Source organism: Anomaloglossus baeobatrachus, chromosome 12 (assembly GCF_048569485.1).
Source record: "Anomaloglossus baeobatrachus isolate aAnoBae1 chromosome 12, aAnoBae1.hap1, whole genome shotgun sequence".
Lineage (NCBI taxonomy): Eukaryota > Metazoa > Chordata > Amphibia > Anura > Aromobatidae > Anomaloglossus > Anomaloglossus baeobatrachus.
Window position 1 is genome coordinate 53,712,398 of NC_134364.1, and position 22,402 is coordinate 53,734,799.

Sequence of the window (22,402 nt, forward strand, 5' to 3'; positions counted from 1 at the left end):
GGTGCTCTATTTAAATGAGGAAAGAACAAAGCGCAACAGGGTCTTATCCGTGAGGTGGTGATGAGGTTATATTCAGGGATATTCTCAATCTCATACTGATGTTGGATACATCTACATAGTAGGCACATGTACTTTGCTCATGCACTTTTGTTTACTTGGCTCATTTGACAACCCAACATATATCATCAGAATCGGTAAGAGAGATGTACCAGGAAAACTCCAAACAACAATCCCTTAAATCCTGGCATCAAACCGTATCCTTATATCTCATCAAAAGATAGCAATAATTGACAATAGCTGCTATGTCATCAAACCATAAATATAGTATTGCAGAAAGAGATAATAACAATATATGTAGGGTAGTCAAATGAGCCAAATTAACAAAAGTACATTTGTCTATGTAGATGTAAGAATCACCATTATGAGATTCTATAAATAACCAGTTTCAATTACCCTTTGAAACAGCATGGCGAAACTCAGGTCAGAGTTTGTCCCTTTAGCCTGGCACACAGTGCTCTCTATATTATGGGTAAGTCCTCGCAGACATTCATTTCCCTTTACTTGTAGAATCCCATAATGCTGATCCGTATATCTACATAGGCACATACACTTTTGTTAACTTGGCTCATTTGACTGCCCGAAAGATATTGTTATCTCTTTCTGCAATACTATATTTATGGTTTAATGACACAGCATGAATTGTAAATTATTGCCATCTATTGATAAGAGATATAAGGGTGCGGTTGGATGCCAAGATTTCAGGAACTGTTTGGAGTTTGCGCTCTTACCCTCTCTGATTAAATGTGTTGTACTTTAAGTTATTGTTTATTCTTTATGAACATAACACTCTGTTTGTGTTTTGTTTTTGTTTGTTGTTTTTTTTCCAATTGCTTGCGGTCATTTTATAAAATCAATTGTCTGCTACAGATCTAGTAGTTCTCTGAATAACTTTGCCCAATCCACTGATCGGCAGCTTGCTCTGTACACCGTGCATAGGCAGAAAGCTGACAATCAGTGATGGGTGTGGTTATACAGAGCTCATGAGTATGGAGGACTACTTGGCAGCAGGTTTACTAGTCCTCTAATGATAATCTCCTGCTAATAAAATAGTGGTTTAATCAAAACTACAGCAAGTAAGCCAGTAAGGCTGCGTGCCCACGATCAGTTTTCACAGCGTTTTGGACACAGCATGCTTCAGCTGCATCCAAAACACTGCGTTGAACGGTATAAGTATAGTGGATGGGATTTCTAGGAATCTCCTTCCCACTGTACTTGTTTTTTCTGCAGCAAAAACTGACCTGTGGTGCGGCTTTCTAGACCGCAGCATGTCAATTGTTCGCTGTGGAGTCGCAAGGGAGAACAGAAGAGAGAGACTGAAACGTCCTGAGCCCGGATCATGGGCACGAGCAGCTGCGGTCTCCTGCGGAGGAGACTCATGGCCCCACAGGTCAAGGCCTGCCGCATCCAGGACGCAGCAGGTCCTGATCGTGGGCAGGCACCCTAAGTGACACATCTCTGGAATCAAGGTCTCTTGTCTTTACATTATAATGTTCTCTGATTAAGTCACAAAAGAATGGCGACGGATTCCCTTTAAAGCTCTTGGACAACAATGCAAAATATGCAATATTATAGTGTCCACATCGTCTTGGGCAAGACTGGTTTTACATACCAAACACTCACGGTCCAAATACAGACTGCGATATACAAACCTGCTGCAGGTCTCCTGATCCGAAGGCTGAGCTCAGCTCGGCAGTCCTTTGGGTGGTCCGGCTGTTACACGACACCAGCCAATATAGTGTGGACGAGGCACCAGGACCAGCAATCACTCACCTCTCAATAGTTCCACAGGGTCATACAATAATGTTTTATATTACAATTAAAAGGTTCTTAACTACATATAACAGTGGAACAATGGATCTATAAAAAAGTTGAGGTAACAGGTAAACGTACAATTAGAGGAGCTTTGCCGGCTACGGTCTGAGCCTGGTCTCCGAGCCTCCTCACTTCCATGGAATAGGCAGAAATTTCTTTCTCAAGCCTTAAGTGTCTCTGTAATATGGCTTCTGCGCTGGACTCATCCTTGCCGAAATCCTCACTTGTAACCAGCGGCAGATGTTCCTTCAGCCACGATTCAGCTTCATTAGCATCAGCAAAGTACTAGATGAAAACAGAGAAACATGGTAAGGCACAAACACAATTGTCCATATTACAGAACTGTCCATTTTGAATATAAAATCCAAACAGATCTTGGATGATGAGCTGCTAAAATATCTGTTGAGCCAACCAAGACAATCATTTCACCCAAAGAACAAGTTTTCCGCCAATTCGTCTGGTGATTGGCAGCCTGTTTACTACACAATTATTGGGAAATATGTCTTCCTAGAAAGTTTTGTTCCCAATAACCGTGCAGTGTAATTGCACCTCTACTCACGCCATGTATATTGATGGACTCTAGACATTTCTAATACAGTAAATATCAACCTCTACTCACGCAATATATCAATTTGCTTCATCAGGGTTGATAATTTTTCTAACAATACACACACACACACGCATGCATATACTGTATATACTACACACACACGCGCGCGCGCGCAACGTTTGAGCAACCCTGGTTAAAATTACTGTTATTCTGAACAGTTAAGTACGTTGAAGATGAAATGATCTCGAAGGCCTGAAACACACTTCCGTTAAAAACACGCACGTGCCGCGAGACACGTATTTACTCTGCATGTTGCGTGTGGTAAGTACGTGTCTCGGGTACAAGCGGTCCACGTGTGTTCTACGTGTGCTATCCGCGATAGCACACGGAGAACTGGTAATTTGCATACTCACGTGGTCCGCGCTGCTGTTCGTGGTGCTGATCTTCGGTCTCCAGCCCTGCCGTCTCCCCGCTGCTGCCGGCCGCAGTGAAGTGAATATTAAATGAGCATAATAAGCGGCGATCGGCAGCAAGTGACAGCAGCGGCAGAGACAGGAAAACTAGAGAAGGTGAATAAATGTTTTGGGGGGTTTTTTCACTGACACGTGTGTTTCTCCGGCGTGTGTCACACGGGACCGCATCCACACTACATCCGTGTGGTACGGGTGCGGGCCGTATGACACCCGTGCTGACGGAGAAAATGTGGACATGTCAGCGTGTAGAAAAATGCACACACGTACAAACGCACATGGACACACGTTCCATGTGGTTTTACGTGTGTGTGCCCGGTACAATAGGGTAGCATTGCTGAACGGGTCTCTGTGCCACCGGTACGTGCAAAAAATGGTAAACACGTACCGGCGGCACGGATGTGTGTCGAGGCCTAAAAAGCATAAACTAAATAATGCCACATTTCCTTTGTATTTTAGGCACAAAAAATATTTTCATCTTTTAGATTTTAAAAATTACAAAAATGAAAATGGGGCTATGAAACAGTTTGGACACCCTTAAAGGCTTGTGTGCCTAAATAACATTGACCATGGATTCAAACCTTAATGAGCCTGTTAGGGTTATAGCTTGTTCATTATCATTGTTAGGAAAGGCCAGATGATGCAAATGTCACAGCTTTATAAAAACCCAGCCTCCTCTAAACTTGTGGGAAATAACAGCAGCCATGGGCTCTTCTAAACAGCTGCCAAGCACTCTGAAAATGAAAATGGTGGAGGCCCACAAAGCAGGAGAAGGCTACAAGAAGATACCAAAACGTTTTCAAGTAGTTAAGAAATGTCAGGTAACAAACAGTGGAGGTCAAGATAAGGACTGAAAGAGCAAACAAAATTTCTAAGAGCCTGTGGTAGGATTGCTAGAGAGGGCAATCTGAACCCCCGCTTGACTGCAAAAGACCTTCAGGAAGATTTAGCAGACTCAGGAGTTGGGCTACATTGTTCAACTGTTCAGAGACACCTGCACTAATATGGCCTTCATGGAAGATTCATCAGAAGAAAACCTCTCCTGCATCCTCACCATAAAATTCAGAAATATGCAAAAGAACATCTAAACAAGCTGAGGCATTTGGGAAACAACTCCGGTGAACCAATGTGGTTAACATAGAACTCTGGCCAGAATGATTACAGGTATATGTGGAGGGAAAAAAGGGCACAGAATTTCAGGAAAATAATATTTTGCCAACCATTGAGCATGGGGGTGGATCACTCATGTTTTAAGGTTGCATTACAGGCAATGGCTCGGGGAACATTTCATGGGTAGAGGGAAGATTGGATTCCATGAAATTTCAACAAATTCTTGATGCAAACATAACACCATCTGTAAAAGAGCTGAAGATGAAAAGATGGCGGCTTCTTCCAATGAATAAAGATCCTAAAACACACATCAAAATCCACATTAGAATCCAATAATAGTTTTTCTGAAAAATGTTAGTCTCATAACCACCTTTCAGGTCTATCTTAGGAGTGTTTAAGCATTGCTATTTCCATTTTCCTATCCGGTTATAAGAACAGGAATATGAATATACCAAAGTGCTAGACACCGGTAGCTCTGAACACACCTCATTGACTATCACGTGGCACGTCTGTTTAGTAAAATGATGCAAACCAAACTAATGCAGCATGCTGAGCTGTTTTGTCTGGTATATTTGGTGCGATCTGTGATGAAGGCTATGAACACAGCTGTGAATATAGCACACTTCATTAAATCTACTAATAGGCTACAGATTATCATCCCACAGAAAAACACCCTGCTCTAGAAACCATATATGTTGCATATTATACTTGCTGTTATCAGTATGTATATTCACTGAGTGACCTGCCTCAACCAGTGATTGGCTAAGAGGGAATTTCTGAACAGTGTTAAGAACTAGAAACCAGTGAGGACCAGGTAAGTGGCGAAACGGAATCTACAGGTGATCAATGATGGCCTCATTTGTTTTAGTGTGTGGCTTTTTAAGAACAATTTTCATCCCCTGGAACAACCATATGAATGGCTTTTCCGGTAATGGAAGATTTATGGCCTATCCTTAAGGGCCCGTTACACGCTACGATATATCTAACGATATGTTGTCTCGGTCACGTCGTCACATCCGGCATCGTTAGTGATACCGTAGCGTGTGACAGCTACGAGCGACTGTGAACGAGCAAAAATACCCACCTTATCGTTGCTCATTGACACGTCGCTCATTTTTAAAAAAAAAAAAAAAAACAAAAAACGATCGTCCTTCTGCGCGCCGGTTGTTCATCATTCCTGAGGCAACAGACATCGCTTCGTGTGACACCCCAGGAACGATGAACACAGCTTACCTGCGGCCGACGGCAATGCGGAAGGAAGGAGGTGGGCGGGATGTGACGTCCCGCTCATCTCCGCCCCTCCGCTTCTATTGGGCAGCCGCTGTGTGACGTCGCTGTGACGCCGAACGTCCCTCCCCCTTCAGGAAGAGGATGTTCGCCGCCCACAGCGAGGTTGTTCGGGAGGTAAGTGCGTGTGACGGGGGTTACCGACTTTGTGCGACACGGGCAACAAATTGCCCGTCACGTACAAATGATGGGGGCGGGTACGATCGCAAATGCGAACGCACGATAAATCTACACGTGTAAAGCGGCCTTTAGTAGAGATGATCTGCCGGTAATATTAAATTAGTGAGGTCTGATTCTAGGCACCCCTGTAAGTGTTACTGTATACAAATTGCAGCTCTGTGCGTTTGGTAGCAGCTGTGACTGGCATCACAAAGTGCATCCACCGCCAAATTTTGCAACTGATTTTCATAAGTTATAAGAATTTGGGCCCCAATAGATCAAATCATAAATCTGGTACAAAAAAAAAAAAATCTTTAAAGAATTATCAAATTTCAAACAATTGTTACGACACAATCCCTGTATCAAAAAAAGTGTTTGTATAACCAATCTATAAACAAATGAACAGAAAAAAAAACACAGGAACCAAACATATTGGGCGAGTTACTAAATCATGAGATGGATTTCTGAGAAAATAAACTTAGTTGAAAAAAAGTGGAAAAAATCAAAACCATTCAAAACCACTTTATTTTCTCCAGAAACGCAATCCTAACAAGCACCTAAACAAAGCTGGCACAATACACAGAGGGGGAACAAAGGAACATTCCGAACTGCCAAAATCAAATTCACGGAAGAACCATGAAATAAGCCACTATGAAATAAACACCAGTTAGGCCTTGATTTGGATTGGGGAAAAAGTGGATTGGGAAGAAGAATAAAAATCATGTTAAAACTGGCATTCTTAAAGGGGATCGATCAGAGGATAACCCATCTTATGCAATCTATATGGGCATGTAAGTCATAGGAAGCTGAGGAGAATGATGCCTTTATATCTGCAATACAATGTCTTATTTCAGAGAAAAACAGGTTTTTCTTATATGTAAATGAGCTGCTAAAATTTATGGGGCAGACACTCATCGCCCTGACAATCTACCTTCAGAGCTTATTTTACAAGTAGAAGGGGGTGTGATATGTGACACTCTCTGTTCTCCTGATCTTACTGCAGAGCTATGTGTGATTATAACTGACACATTTGCAGGTTCCTCTCTGCTTCAGCCTCTATCTCACAGGCAGACAGTGCTGCAATAGTGTTACCATACAGCAGAGCTGTGAGAGCTGCAGCAAATGTGTTTGTAAGAAGACAAAAGTTCAGTTCTACTATTCTGTGTTAGTTACGTAAACTGGTACATAGTTGCCAACTTGACTTTTCATTTTTCCTGGACAGCTTATCAAAAAATCACAGACACAATATTTTTTATGGAGATATTTTAAATTCAAAATAAATCATTCTAAATATAAGTGATCCGTGGTCACAGCCCATAATTCTGACATGAAGACATCAGTAGTATTCACTGTAAACAGTAAAATGATGATAATTACAGTAAAAAAATAAAACTGTTTAAGTTTCTTCAAGTACAAAAAATAAAAAATCATGGAGGCCTGAATTTTTTTATGGACAGGGCAAAAAAGGGCCCTATTTTTACAGGCTGTCCAGGAATCTGAACGGCTAGCAATGCAGCAATGTAAATGAGCAGAGGGGCTAGTCCCCAGGGCGTCGCATCTCCCCATCTAGTTTGCCCTCTTTCCGTGGTATCACACTCCTGTGGGCGTGATACCATGGATTTACATGAGCGATGTCACCGTCAGCTCCTAGAATCCCACGCGTGCATGCTTCTCATTCGCGCAGCCTTCTTAGCCGGGTGTACGCTGGTCGGCTTTACAAGCGCACTGTGCATGATCTGAAGACTCCTGCGCTTCCGACCATGCGCAGAGCGCGTCTAAAGGCGGCAAGCAAACACCCGGCTAAGAAGGCTGCGCGAATGAGAAGCGTGCACGCATGGGATTCCAGGAGCTGACGATGTCGCTGCTCATGTAAATCCATGGTATCACGCCCACATAATGCCACGGAAAAAGGCAAACTAGACGGGGGGATGCGACGCCCTAGGGACTAGCCCCTCTGCTCATTTACATAGGGAACACCTAAGTTATAAAACGTTATTTTATAAATTCATTTTACAGAATTTTACAACACAGGGATGGGTAGGAAGGGGTTACTAGGCCACACATCACCCTGCTTGTAGGTTACAAGGCATATGGGACCTGACAGTTTCACTTTAAAAATAAGCTCTGCACACAGAATCTCATGCAGATAAGTGTCCGGTCCAATAGACACATAAGAAAAATGTGTATTTCTCTGGAATAAGACATCAGATCGCAGATATCAAGGTACAGTTTCATTCAGCTTCCTATGACCTACATGCACATATAGACAGCTTTGGAGGGTTGATCCTACTGACAGATTCCCTTTAACATATAGGGATCATTCCGGCTCTTCTAGTTGTACTGCATTTCTTTTATTTTTAAAGAGAGTTTCCGCCACGTACAAATGGGCAATGCTGATTTTGTCAGGCACTGTCTTCACAAGACAACACTGTTAAAAGGGTTTTCCAGTTTACTCCTGTTTCCAGATGCAGATCAGGAAACCCCATTTAAAGATTTCTCCCTAAGTCTAAAGGGGGCTTTACACGTTGCGACATCGCTAGCGATGTTGCGCACGATAGCACCCGCCTCCGTCGTACATGCGACATTGTGTGATCACTGCCGTAGCAAACATTGTCACTACAGCAGCGTCATACGCACGTACCTGTGCAGCGACGTCGCTGTGTCCGCAGAACAATCCCTCCTTCAAGGGGGAGGTGCGTTCGGCGTCACTGCGACGTCACTAAGCGGCTGTCCAATAGAAGCGGAGATGAGCGGGACGTAACATCCCGCCCACCTCCTTCCTTCTGCATTGCCGGTGGACGCAGGTAAGGAGAAGTTTGACGTTTCTGCGGTGTCACACACCACGGTGTGTGGTGCCGCAGGAACGACAAATAACATCGTACCTGCAGTAGCAACGATATTATGGAAAGGAGCGACGTGTCAACGATCATTGTTTTTGAGCGATTTTTCGATCGTTGATCGTCGCTCCTAGGTTTTACAAGCTTCAATGTCGCTAACGGCGCCGGATGTCCGTCACTAACGACGTGACCCCGACGATATATCGGTAGCGATGTTGCAATGTGTAAAGCCACCTTAAGCCTAAGTATGTTCATGCAAAAAATTTATCAAAATGTTGTGGTTCACCATTATTGCATTTCTGATGAATCTACAAATAGAGCAAGTGTTTCACCTGTTTAATGAGTGCTGCCACCTCTAGCCGAAATTTACTTCTTTTGACCTCGTCTTGAAGCTCCAGCCACTGTTTCTGGATACTGTCAATCATTTTCTGGATAGTTGCCTGGTCTGTGTAAGCCAACTGACACAATTCTTTCCCATTTCTCACCACTTTGGCTAGAATAGATTGGTGGGAAAGTATCTCCGCTTCCAAGGCCTGAAAAAGACGCACACAAAATCACGTTACATATCGGCTGATCTGGATGTCAGGATGTCAAGCTTAGTGGCACAATAACATCGGTGATGTACTGCATTTATGTTCAGCCATATGGCCTGACTTTGCAAAAAATGTTGTACTCTTTGGTATTTGAAGTCGATAAAGTGAAAATAAAATTTCAACACCAAACTGAACCAGGTATTTTTTTATTATAATCCTTAACTTGGTGTGCACTGAAAAAAATAGTTATGTGCAAAATAATAGTGTGTTAAAACTGAGAAAGCTCAATCCTCGTTATAGCATTGCTATATACACCAAGGCACTGGGAGCGCTGCATATTCAATTCCAAATGAAAACAATCAAAATATCAATTTGTAAACTGACAATTAAGAACAAGGAATAATGGGATTTTCAGTAAAGTAGCAGTGTCTGCATTTTCATTTATAAACGCGAATATTTACAGTATAAACTGAAATTGGTTCATAGACTTCGCTTTTCCGATAAATCACTAAACTAATATTTAGTTGTATAACCTTTAAGTTTGATAATTGCTTCATATCTGTGTGGTATGAATTCAAGTAACATCTGACACCTGCAAACAGATATTCACGCCCAAGCTACCTGGACTACATTCCACAGGTCTTTTTCATTGTTAGGTTTTGTATCAAAAACAGCATTTTGTTATATCATTCCACAAATTCTCGATCTGATTGAGGTTTGGGGATTGAGATGGCCTCTTCATAATATCAATCTTGTTGGTGTGGAACAAAGATGTTGCCCATTTGCTGGTGTGTTTGGGGTGGTTGTCCTGGTGAATTACACATTTTAAGGGCATTTTTATGCAGCATAAGGCAACATGACCTCTTCCAGTATATTGATATATTCCAGCTGGTCCATGGTGCCTGGTAAGCAACTAATGGGTCCAACTCCTGAGTATAAAAAACATCCCCAAACCATTCTGCTTGCACCTTCATGTTTTAGGCTATGTGCCCACGTGTGTGCGCTCTGCACCTCAGCGTAAAGTCACTGCATGTGCGCTTCAGAGCGCAGCTGAAAAGCTCCGTTCTGAAACTTTGGTGACTGCAGAATTTGTGCGCTCTGCAAGCTGCCTCTCCCGAGAGACAGAATGGAGACAGCATGCAAAGCGCACGAAAGAAGTGACATGTTGCTTTTTAGAACGCAGCGATTTGGCAGCATACAAATCGCTGCGTTCTAAAACGCAACGTGGGCATGGATTATGCACAATCTTCATAGATTGTGCAGGGGACGCAGGACGCATGCAGTTACGCTGCGGTGCAGATCGCAGCGTAACTGCATGCAATACGCACACGTGGGCACATAGCCTACAGTGTTCACTGGGAACTGTGGCGGAATTCAGTGTTTATGGGTTGTCGTACAAACTGCCTGCGGCCTTTAGACCCAAGGAGAACAATATTACTCTCATCTGTCCATAGAATGTTGTGTCACTTCTCTTTAGGTCACTAATTGAACACGCCCTTTTCATTGAATGAGTCAATTACACCCAATTAGCGCCGTGCATGTCAGGATTATTGATTCCGTTGGTTGCCCATTAGGGCCGTTTCACACAACCGGCATTTCACCGGATTGACGGATCCGTCAAACTCCAGTACAGTGTAATACAGTACAATGGCATTGCGGCAACCTCCGGTCACATGCTGTCATGTGACCGGAGCTTGCCGCGATGCCATTATACAATATTAACACTGTACTGGAGTGGAGTTCTCCCATGTAGTATGATTTTTTTGCTAAAACCCAGTAATTAAACACATTAGTGATGCTAGACAGCTATTAGTTTGCAAATAACTGTACAAAGAGGTCTTCCTTCAAAAGGATGCCCCAAAAATTGGTGGTACAGCTGTTGTATTTTATGGATTATAAGAAGTGCTTTTCAGTACGTAAAAAAAATAAAAGAAAAATCTTCCTAAAAACCATCTAGTACTTATAATCCAGAGGCAGGGTGCATAGCAGTGCCAGAAATCTTTGACAGTTTCCATAATAATTGGGCTGAGTCCCTTACGCTCATAGGGAGAATTATGCGACTTGTATGGGCAATGCAGGACAAATCACTGGAACCGGCACAATGAGAAAACCCTCTGTTCTACACTTGACTAGGAGTATTCCAACCAGAAGCATTAATCACCTGTTTACTGGATAGGTTGTAAAATCTAGGTCAACAGGGTGCCAATCAATGACCCCACTATGAACCGCAAGAACAAGGAAGTTCTCTCCTTGGTTTTCCTGCAAGATGGGCATGTAACTAAGGCATTGAAGGAAAAAGCCGAGCACAGCTTCTCAATCTTATACCTCTTGCTTTGCTATAGATGAGTTGATGTGGCTGATATCTCTACCAGGGTCCGCCAAGCTAAGTGCCTGCCACTTCTCACGGATCCAAGCCTCCTCCTCACCACAATCTTGGAAAAACTGATACAACTTCAATAACTCTTCGAGACGTAATCGCCTAGAATACAAAAAAAAAACGGAAATACATTAAAAAAAAAAAGAAGAGCAGAAAAAGGAATAAGGCAAACACTTTACAGGACCTTAAGCCCCTCATACACCATAGATCACTGTTGGCTGAATGATGGCTTCAGCTTATTTTCTTCTTCTGCATAAGAAAAGCTAATAGGCCATCACTGTATTATATTGTCCCCTTTCATTGCTATATTAATAAATCTAAAAGCAGTAGTTATTAAACATGAAGCCCATAATAATAGGAAAAAAATGTTACCGAGATTTGCTGAGGGACACCAGGTTCTGATAAAGTTGATGTAAGTTCTTTACTTTGGTTTGGAGAACATCAACGTTACCCTTCTCACTCTTCGGGACAGATTCTGCCCTGGCTAAAATTTGTCTCACCGATTCACCGTATGACATAATTTGGGATTCAATTAAGTTGTGTTCTTGAAGGAAGTAGTCCACCTCAGGGAGTTGTTTGCCAAGCTCCTTTGAGCTTACTAAATCCTGGCAAAAGAAAAAAAGAAAAGTATTAAGCAACCAAAACAAAATATGCAAACCCACATATGTATGAGACAAACTTCTGGGATCACAGTATGGACACTCAACTAATTTAATATGGTCACGTCCCCACCAGAGTCCGCTCCTGCGACTTCTGCTTCGATCACCAGACAGCGCCGTGTTCCCGCTGTGGATAGTGCTGGTGATAGGAGAGGAGTCGGTGTCAGTGGCTCTGGTGGGTGCAGGCTCCGCTCATCCACTAAGCTGGTTTTCCCTGGGACCTGCGGTACCACTGGCTGACTGTAGGTGGCATGTGTCTTCCAGCTGATGTTACCACCATGCAGCTACAGCTAATGGGAAGACACCACACTCTTCTAATTCCCCCTCCTGTCTGCTGGTCTCTGCCAGAGATAGTTCTGTATTCCTGGTTCCCGTGCTGTTTTGTGATTCCTGTGTTTTGACCTCTGCCTGCTGACTACCCTCCTGCCTGCTGTTTTTGTGCCTTGCTGCCAGATCCGGATTTGACCTCTGCTTCGTTTTCTGATTACGTCCTTGCCTGCCTGATTCTGTCCCTGTTTTACATGGTTTGGTTTGGTTTGACCCTGCCTGACTACTACCCTTATTGGACTGCAGCCTACCACAGGTAGTGATCTCGGGGCCCTGTGTAATTCCAAATCCCCGTATAGGGATTAAAGGGTTCAGGGTTGTCGGGGTCCTGCTTTACTAGCGGCTTTCCTCTAGCCTGTCCATTACAGCCAGTCTGAGTTTGTGGTTTCAGGCAGGTGTTACAAATATGGGCAGTAAACAACCATACAATTTGCATTATCCGATTCATGATACGCCACTCCAGGGAGCTCTGCGCCCTTTTCATTGAGACGCAAAACAATGTACAGCTTCCCATAACCATATGTTAAAAGGAATCTGTCAATAGGTTTTTGCTATATAATGTAAGAGCAGCATGATGTAGGGGCAAAGAATCGGATTTCAGAGATGCGTCACTTGCTCAGCATTTTGCTGTAGTTTCAAAACAATCAGCATTTTATCAGCAGGACATTATCACTGCAGGATTTGGTGTCATGTACAGGCCAGTCCAGCTACTCTGTGTAACCTTTCTCCCACCACTAATTGGCAACTTAGTACAATGTACTGTGTACATAGGACGCTGCCAATCAGTTTTGTGGGTGGGGTTATAAACAGCTCAGGATTCATAGCACTGCTACATCTACAAAAGAGAAAACAGGGAGTCTAAATCAAACTGCACCAAGCAGTCCAGTAAAATAACACATCCCTGGAATAAGGCCCCTATATCATGTTTGCAGATTCCATAGCAAAAACCTGTTGACAGATATGGATTAACCCTCTCCCCTCTTACCTGCATGGCTCTCAACTCTTCAACAGCAGTGTCAATGTCTCGTAAAAGGACCAACATTTGTTGTTTATCTTCTAATAACTGTTTGTGAGTTTTCAGTAAATTGAGCAATCCATTCCAGCCCCTTGATAGCTCTTGTTGTCTGTATGATATAGAGCGAGAAGATTAGTTTTAGCTTTGAAGGAAATGTGTCACATTGGTAAGAGCAGTCCAATCTGTGGCATGTTCTAGAGCAGGACAAGCTGACAACGATTCATAGTTTTGTTAGAAAAGCTACAGTATACCTTGTGATTTATGCAATTAAATATCTGGACTTTAGGAGTCCAGTGGGCGGTACTACAAAATGATTGACAGCTATTTCTGTATACATGAGGGCATACAAATAGCTGGTAATCACTAAGCAGGACCTCCCACTGGACTCCAAATCCCCAAATTAGCAGAGATTGAAATGAACAAATAAGTTATGATGTACATAGAGCATATACTTATGTAATTTTGACACCAGCAAAAGAATATATAAGGCAATAAGCTAAATAAAAAGTACTATTTTACCTACTGCGGTATATAATTAAAGGGATTGTCCACTACTAGGAAAACCGAGTCCGATTCCATATTTCTTCCAGGTAAAATAATAAAGCATATACTCGCCTCCTAAACCAACGCTCTTCCAATGGTGTCCGGGCCAGTGGCACCGAGTTTCAAGTTGGCCTGTGATATCATGTGAGCTCCGCATCCAATCAGCTCTGGCTTCTGTCGCTCTGCCTTTGGACCAAATGAGTTAAAGCAACAGGAAGTGAGCTCTGCGGCTGCACTCACTTCCTGTTGATTGCTTGTTTGGTCCAAAGGCAGAGAAAAGTAAGAGAGTGCTGATTGGACGCAGGGTTCGCATGACATCACATCCGATCCGTGAGCCCTGGCACCACGAGCACGGACACTGCTGGAAAGATGCCAGTATGGGAGGTGAGTACAGGCTTTATTATTTTACATGGAATCAGAACTGGTTGTTCTAGTAGTAGACAACCCCTTTAAAACATAGTTACATAGGTTGAAAAAAGACCTAGGTCCATCTAGTTCAACCTTCCTCCACCAATTATAAATGTTGTCGTGGATTTGGGTTCAGATTTTGTTTTTGACTTTAAGAAAATTAAAATGGCGTGAGCATGCCATAAGTCACATAACTTTAGCACTGCCTCGATTTACACCAAAATGATGCAACGTTTCAAAAGCTTTTTACGCCAGAATAGTCGCATATAAGCTTTGATTTATCGAGCCCATAGAATTCCAAGTTTACCAAAGAAACAAACTTACTTTGTCATTATTACTGCCTTGTTGTGGTAATTTTCTCTCTCTAAAACATCACACATGTCAGCAAGTGACTTGAACCGCTGTTCACGAGGTAGCACGTCTGCCTCTATGGCCTCCAGCTTCTTAATAGCAGCTTCCACTTGGGTGATATTGTTGGGCTTGAAGTCCTGTCGCTCTATGACTTGTCTCATTTCGTGCAGATAGGACTCTCTTAGAAAAGCCTTCTTTTGAAACATCTGTGCCAAATGCTCCAGCCGTTCCAGTCTGAGCAGCTCTTTCTGCAGAGCCTTCTCTCGTTCATATTCAGCTTTTTCCAAGACTTTCCAATACTTCTCTATGTCACCCAAGGACCTTCCGTCAGGTGGAAAATATGGGCGCAAATTGTTGGCCTGCAGTTTGGTCCGGATATTGAAAAAATGTGCCTCGATCAAGCCTTTCTCTTGGTACTTTGCGGGTTTCTCTACTGTTCGGTAGGTTTTAAAGTTGGCCAAGAGCTGCAGCATACCGTTGATGGCGTTGGGAAAATGCCGATCATTCATCTCCAAGACTTTCTGTTGGATCCACCTTAGAAGGTCGGTTATCATATCCTCATACTGGCTTTTTAGGTTCTCAATTTCAAGAACCACGGACATAAACTAAAAAACAAAACAATCAAATGTAAAAAATTGCCTAAAATATGGCCTCTGTTCCATTACTGTACAAATACTTAATACCTTGCCAAAAAAACAAAACACAATATTTTATAAAGATATGACCAACAAGTTAAAATTACAAAATACCAAGTCCAAAATGACAATACTCTATTGTCATTCAGTTTTAGCCAGGGAGTGAAATCTTTTCATTGCTCCAGAGCTTCACTTTAAAGTCTCAGCATATTTATATTAACGAATGTGTTGATTTTGTAGCACTTATGATTACCGATAACATAACCAATTATTCATTTGTTATTTAGGATGCTAATGGACTGCCAGTTGCCATCACCAGGACCAGGAACAGCTGATAGCGCGGGTGTGGGATGTTGGACCCCGGCCGATCAGACATTGATGACTTATTGTAAGGCGGGCTTTGCACACTACGATATCGTGTCAAATTGAAAGTGACGCACATCCGGCGTCGCTCTCGACATCGTAGTGTGTAAAGCCTTTTACATACTATTAACGAGCACAAAAGCGTCGTTATCGTATGATCGGTGTAGGGTCCGCCATTTCCATAATGCCGCTGCTGCGACGGTACGATGTTGTTCCTCGTTGCAGCAGGCAGCACACATCGCTGTGTGTGAAGCCGCTGGAGCGAGGAACATCTCCTACTTGCGTCCCGGCCGGCTATGCGGAAGGACGGAGGTGGGCGGGATGTTTACATCCCGCTCATCTCCGCCCCTCCGCTTCTATTGGCTGCCTGCCGTGTGACGTCGCTATGACGCTGCACGACCCGCCCCCTTAGTAAGGAGGCGGGTCGCCGGCCAGAGCGACGTCGCAGGGCAGGTAAGTAGTGTGAAGCTGCCGTAGCGATAATGTTCGCTACGGCAGCAATCACAAGATATCGCACCTGCAACGGGGGCGGGGACTATTGCTGCAGCATCGGTAACACATTGTTACCGATCTTGCAGCGTGCAAAGCCCGCCTAAGAATAGGCCATCAATGTTAAAGTAGTGGCCAACCTCTTTAAAACGTCAGAAGTCTATGTTTAACTTCCCAAAGATTCTAAATAGGAAAACTGATGGATTCCCAACTGAGAAGACAAAGATGGTTTATCACCAGCTCTGCCTTTCTGAACGTAATATACAGATCACTTAAAAAAAAAGCTGTATATATAGAGTAACAACCGCTAACAGGGCTTCCTCTGCCGGGTACAGCAATCATGTGATCGCCAGGTGCTTGGAGGGAACAGAAGCACTTGGGTCTGATCTGTCTCCAGTTCAGCCACGAGGCTGAATTTCCCCTGTAAATAAGAGCCCCAGTTACAGGAGAAATGTATCTATCTCTATATAATTAATACATTGAAATGCCCTCCAAATGTGTTTTCTTGACCTTATGGAGGTGAAATGGAAGCAAGGAAGGAATGAATGAAGGAAGGAATAAATGAAAAGGGGGGGGGGGACCAAAAGAAAAACAAAACCACACACACACACACACACAATGTTGCCAGCCTGAATTCCTGTTGCGCAAATGAAAAAAATAAATATGTTCGATATAGAAGGATAATTGTTCTAGACACAGGTACATAATTTAAAATGTATTTTAGTCATCAATTTTGCTTAAACAGAAAGATGTGAAAGCCTACACACACACACACACACACACACACACATTTACTCAGATAAGACAAATGTGGAAACTACATATAAATTATTAAAAAAATAAATAAATAAATAAAAAAAAAAATTAAATCACGCCTAGTCCATAATGGAGGTAATGTCCCTTTCTTCAACTGATAAGGGTACTTTCACACTTGCGTTATTTTCCTTCCGTTACAATCCGCCCTTTTGGGAAACAGCGGAATCCGTTAACGGATTCCGCTGTTTCCCATAGACTTGTATGGTTGACGGATTGTACCAAAAGGAGCTGCGTTGCTTCCGCTGGGCGACGCTCCGTTGCTTCCGCCCAGCGGGAGGAACGCAGCATGTAACGTTATTTTGAGCAGCGGAATCCTCTGGATTTCACTGCGCATGCTCTTTTTTTTTTTTTTTTTTTTTTTTTTTTAAATCAAACTTTATTTTGGCTCGCGGTGGCCGAACGTTCAGCTGAGCGCCCGGCCGTCGGCAAGCGACAGCGCTCAGCTGAATGACCGGCCACCAGCATGCCCGGCCGCCGGCAAGTCACAGCGCTCAGCTGAGCGCCCGCCCGCCGGCATGCCCGGGCGCCGGCAAGTGACAGCGATCAGCTGATCACCCGGCGGCCGGCTGCAGGGAGCGATCAGCTGATCACCCGGCGGCCGGGAGCGATCAGCTGATCACCCGGCAGCCGGCTGCAGGGAGCGATCAGCTGATCACCCGGCAGCCGGGAGCGATCAGCTGATCACCCGGCGGGCGGGAGCGATCAGCTGATCACCCGGCGGCCGGCTACTGGGAGCAATCAGCTGATCACCCAGCGGCCGGCTGCAGGGAACGATCAGCTGATCGTTCACTATAGTCTGCCGCTGGTAAAACCGGGAAAAAAAAAAAAAAATCAAAACGAATTGCGTTGTTTTGCAGCATCCGTTGCATCCGTTGTGTCACTATATGCAACACATCCGTTGCATCCGTTACACAACGCAATGCAACGGATACCGTTCAACGCAAGTGTGAAAGTACCCTAAGAGGCACCTCGGGGCGGTGTATACTTCCATATGGTAAAGTATCTACAGTATATATGAGATGCAACCATACGTCCGGAAAATGCATACATTCACAGTGAGATTTTCTATGTATACAATCAACAAATATTAAAAAACAAACACGGATCTTGCGAACCTAATGTCTCATTCATATCACATTTTATATCTGATATTTAAAAATGTTTAAATATTTTAATATTGTGTTTTCTTTTTTTTTATCTTTAAAGGTTATTACTGGGCATGTACTAAGTGTATATAAGGTGCACTTTACAGTTTAGACAATGGGGCTCTCCCCTGCGTCTGGACAGATATAGTTACCCACCTCTAGGGTAAGAGTGGGCAGAGCCTGGCCGTGGATGGTAATGCCAGCATTGATGTTCTGCCATCTCAGCCAGGTGCTGCTGAACGATCCTAAGAAGTGCATTGGCATTTGCAAAAGCAGGAGCGGTATGGATGCCTCACCCGCAGCCGCTATAGTGCCTCCTACTAACCCGGTCACGGGGCTAGCCCATAATCACTCATGGCAGATTGGCATTATTCCCACCTTTTAAAGCGACATGTATAGAATGTTTATTTTCATATATATTATTTCAAGATTTATTCTTGCAATAGGCAACAGTGAACTCCCCTGGTGACTGACAGCTCATCAGACTGCACAAAAGACTTTCGTTATATATATTATTATTTACAGACGCTTTTTCGCCAGTCGCAATCCTATTACGAGAGATTAGGGAAGCTCATTTCAGTGAAGGTAAGATTAGGCCGACGTCTCTCCACAGGGAGCTGTGTCACTTATTACAAAAGGGCAAAGCTTATTTTTGGTCTATAAATATTAGATTTAATTATATTAGGGTATAACTCCCAAATAGAAGTAAATTAAGGGCAATTAAAAGTAAATGACATGAAAAGACAAAGCTTTACACATTGTTTTAGCATGGAAAATTGCTATTTTTATATATTTTCCATAATGGCTCAAACAGATCTTTTGTGATGCCGTATTTGTTGTGGCTTGTAATAGGATGTGTAATAAGCGCCTCAAAAAAAAAAAAAAAATCGAGCAACTGTGTGATTAAATATTTAGAGGCAAGTCTTAGATCTGTGGCACATGGACATACTATGTATGTAAAAAAGGGGGAAACAAAATCATATATGTATGCATGGTGTATATATGTATGTGTACATATGTATGTATGTGAATGAACATATTATATATACACGTGTGTGTGTGTGCGCGCGCATGGATGTATGTGCATATATGTATGTACGTACATATGTGCATATACAGTATATGTATATCTTATACATACTGTGCGTGTGTGTGTAATATATGTGTGAGATATATCTACCCAGATCTCTCTATCTCTTTATCTTTCAATATCTATCTAGCTCTCTATATCTAGCTCTCTATCTATATCTAGCTCTCTATCTATATCTAGCTCTCTGTCTATTTATATCTATCTACCTCTCCATCTATCTACCTCTCCATCTATCTACCTCTCCATCTATCTACCTCTCCATCTCTACCCAGATCTCTCTATCTCTTTATCTTTCAATATCTATCTAGCTCTCTATATCTAGCTCTCTATAACTAGCTCTCTATATCTAGCTCTCTATATCTAGCTCTCTATATCTAGCTCTCTATATCTAGCTCTCTATATCTAGCTCTCTATAACTAGCTCTCTATATCTAGCTCTCTATATCTAGCTCTCTATATCTAGCTCTCTATCTATATCTAGCTCTCTATCTATATCTAGCTCTCTATCTATATCTAGCTCTCTATCTATATCTAGCTCTCTATCTATATCTAGCTCTCTATCTATATCTAGCTCTCTATCTATATCTAGCTCTCTGTCTATTTATATCTATCTACCTCTCCATCTATCTACCTCTCCATCTATCTACCTCTCCATCTCTACCCATCTCTCTCCATCTCTACCCATCTCTCTACATATCTACCCATCTCTCTATGTCTATCTATATCTCTCTATATGTATCTATCTACCTCTCTCTCCATATCTCTCTATATCTATCTCTCTATCTCACTATATCTATCTATATCTCTATCTCTCTATATCTCTATGTCTCTCTATCTATATATTTTATAGGCTCATGAGAAAAAAAGGAAAGTGGGCCACTACCACCTTCAAAGTAGGTGGAATCATTCATCATAATGACCTAATGGGCTGCAATGGGCACATATACTGTTCTTGCACACGTGTCCTTTTTTATCAATGTCTGCTCCTGGCAGGTACCACTATGGCACACTATGTACACCATATATCCAATTTGTGGCATTATACAATTATTCCTAACTTCATAGATAAATATTATCCTATAGTGCTCATAAAAAAGCACTGTTTGTCAATCATTGCTTATAAAAATTTGAAATCATTTTGAAGTTATCACTTGTTTACAGCTTGCTGCCTAGGAGACAGACCACCGCTGCTGTCAAGCTTGTAAACACTGCAGAATGTAGCTTGGATTAGGAAGTAATTTCATGCTGCAGCAATCCTGGCCACTTTAAACACAATCGAAAAGAGCTTGTAAGCACTGAACACATTCTTCTGTCTAGCAGCGGTGCCTGGTGTTAAGGCAATAATCTGGAAACAAAATATTACTCGAATGGCTGAAAATTTTAATAAGCAGTAAATTGCAAAATTGTCTGTATTTACAAAAGCTACAGTATGTGCATGTGTATGTATGTGTATGTGTTACTTATTTAGGAATAACCCTGATGAAGCTCAGATAACAACGTACTTTGGTTGCTGGGACTAAAAAAAAAAAAGTTTTAAGTTTTTTTGATGAATTCTAAAAAAAAAAGTTCCCAAACCAGCAATAGAAGTTATCCATCGGGTGGCAAAAGTGGATAGACAATTCCCATAGGTTATCATTAGGGATGATCGAATACTTCGATTATTTGGCTTTGCAAATATTTTCCGAATACCTCGCCACTATTTGACTATACGCGAATATTCGATTCGCAATGTAAGTGTATGGGAAACCCGAATAACAACTATTCGGTACTATTCGTGCTTCCCATACACTTACATTGCACATCGAATAGTGGCAAGGTATTCGGAAAATATTCGCGAAGCCAAATATTTGAGGTATTCGATCATCCCTAGTTATCATGTATATTGCTAAAAGTATGAGTGGTACAATAATATGTGAGCATGATAGGAAATAGAATAAGTGTTGATGCATCGTTCAGAGGAACAACCACCAATCTGTCTGCACTTGGCTAAAATGGTATTACTGTACAGTGTATAGAAAACCTTTTGTGACAGTGGAAAATGTAATTCTCCGAGATGATGTCTGTTCACTCCTGACATAATGCAGATGTTTTCAATCATGTAGAAACACACAGACCTCAAATATGGAAATCGTGGAAACAAAATAGAAGCCTTACCCATAGAAACTAATCAGGAGCCAAAGTTTACTTTTCATACTGCAATGGAAAATGCCAACGGGCGCCTAATCCGATGGTATAGGGAGCATGACCCATCTCTATGCACGGTTTATAAACGCCACTATTTTTTATTTTTTTTTGCTGGCTTTTTTATTTTTTGTCCCTCGAATTATCCACCTGAAGGTTTTTTTCTGCAGGACAACTTGTATGTTTTTTGTTTTATAGAGATTTTTTATTACATATGCAATTTGTTTTTGCACTATTGCCACAGCTGTCTCCATTTCTAATTTTAATGCAGGTTTTTCCACACATTTTTTGTTTATTGATTTAATTAAAAAAAAGTCACTAATTCTTGGTTACAGTTTTAAGGTGCTCACTATGCAGTAGAATTTTGATTTTACATTTATATTGTCAAATGTTTTTGTTTTTTTTTTTTAAACTTTACAAATAAAAATAGCTTCAAAAAAATATAATAATAATAATAATAATAATAATAATAATAATAATAATAATAATAAAAACAAAGTGTGTTTGTGTCACCACATTCTTAGACACAGGACAGCAGTTTTTATTGGCACCATTTTGCCTTAAAAAAAAAGTCTTTTGCGGGAATTATGGAAAAAAAAACCGGAGTGACTGCAAATCAGCAACTTTAGCATTTTTATTTTTTTTTTTTTTACAGTATTCATCAGTGGGATAAATAACTTTATACTAAATATACTTTATTGTTACACATTAACCTTAAACTTGCTTTAACCCCTTACTGCGGAAAGTTATTGTTTTTCTGCTTGTTATTTTAACTTCCTTTCGTCCAAGAGGTTTGGTTTTTTTTTTCTAGCTCGGCATAGCTATATGAGAGCTTTTTGTATTTTTTTTATTTTATTTCTTTTTTTATTTCTTAAATTTTTAATATGGTAAAAGGGGGTGATTTGAACGTTTATATTTTTTTTCCAAACTTTTTTTTTTCTACTTTGTGTGGTATTTAATAGTCCCTTTAGGGAACTTGAACCTACAATAGTCTGACCACTTGTTCTATATACAGTAGCATTGTAGTATATAGAAGAAGAAATCACAATCTCCTATGAACGCCGGCCACAGGTTGCTTTTTACAAGAATACTGAGATGAAAGACATTGAGATGAATCAGCTTTCATCGGCAGAATGCTCCACTTCTGGGACAGCTGTGGGCTGCTATTTTTTTAGGCTGGGAAGGG

At 41.8% G+C, this 22,402-nt stretch overlaps 1 protein-coding gene across 1 annotated transcript in view; it reads right to left on the reverse strand.

Moving 5' to 3' along the window:
- SPTBN5 (spectrin beta, non-erythrocytic 5) overlaps positions 1-22,402 on the reverse strand; it is a 365,978-nt gene that overhangs the window by 323,996 nt on the left and 19,580 nt on the right. Inside the window, exons 6-11 of the mRNA XM_075330185.1 lie at positions 14,472-15,103; positions 13,167-13,305; positions 11,568-11,800; positions 11,144-11,297; positions 8,618-8,818; positions 1,951-2,157 (exon numbers count right to left, since the gene is read on the reverse strand). Coding sequence (XP_075186300.1) covers positions 1,951-2,157; positions 8,618-8,818; positions 11,144-11,297; positions 11,568-11,800; positions 13,167-13,305; positions 14,472-15,103 — 1,566 coding nt within the window. The remainder of the gene's footprint in view (positions 1-1,950; positions 2,158-8,617; positions 8,819-11,143; positions 11,298-11,567; positions 11,801-13,166; positions 13,306-14,471; positions 15,104-22,402) is intronic.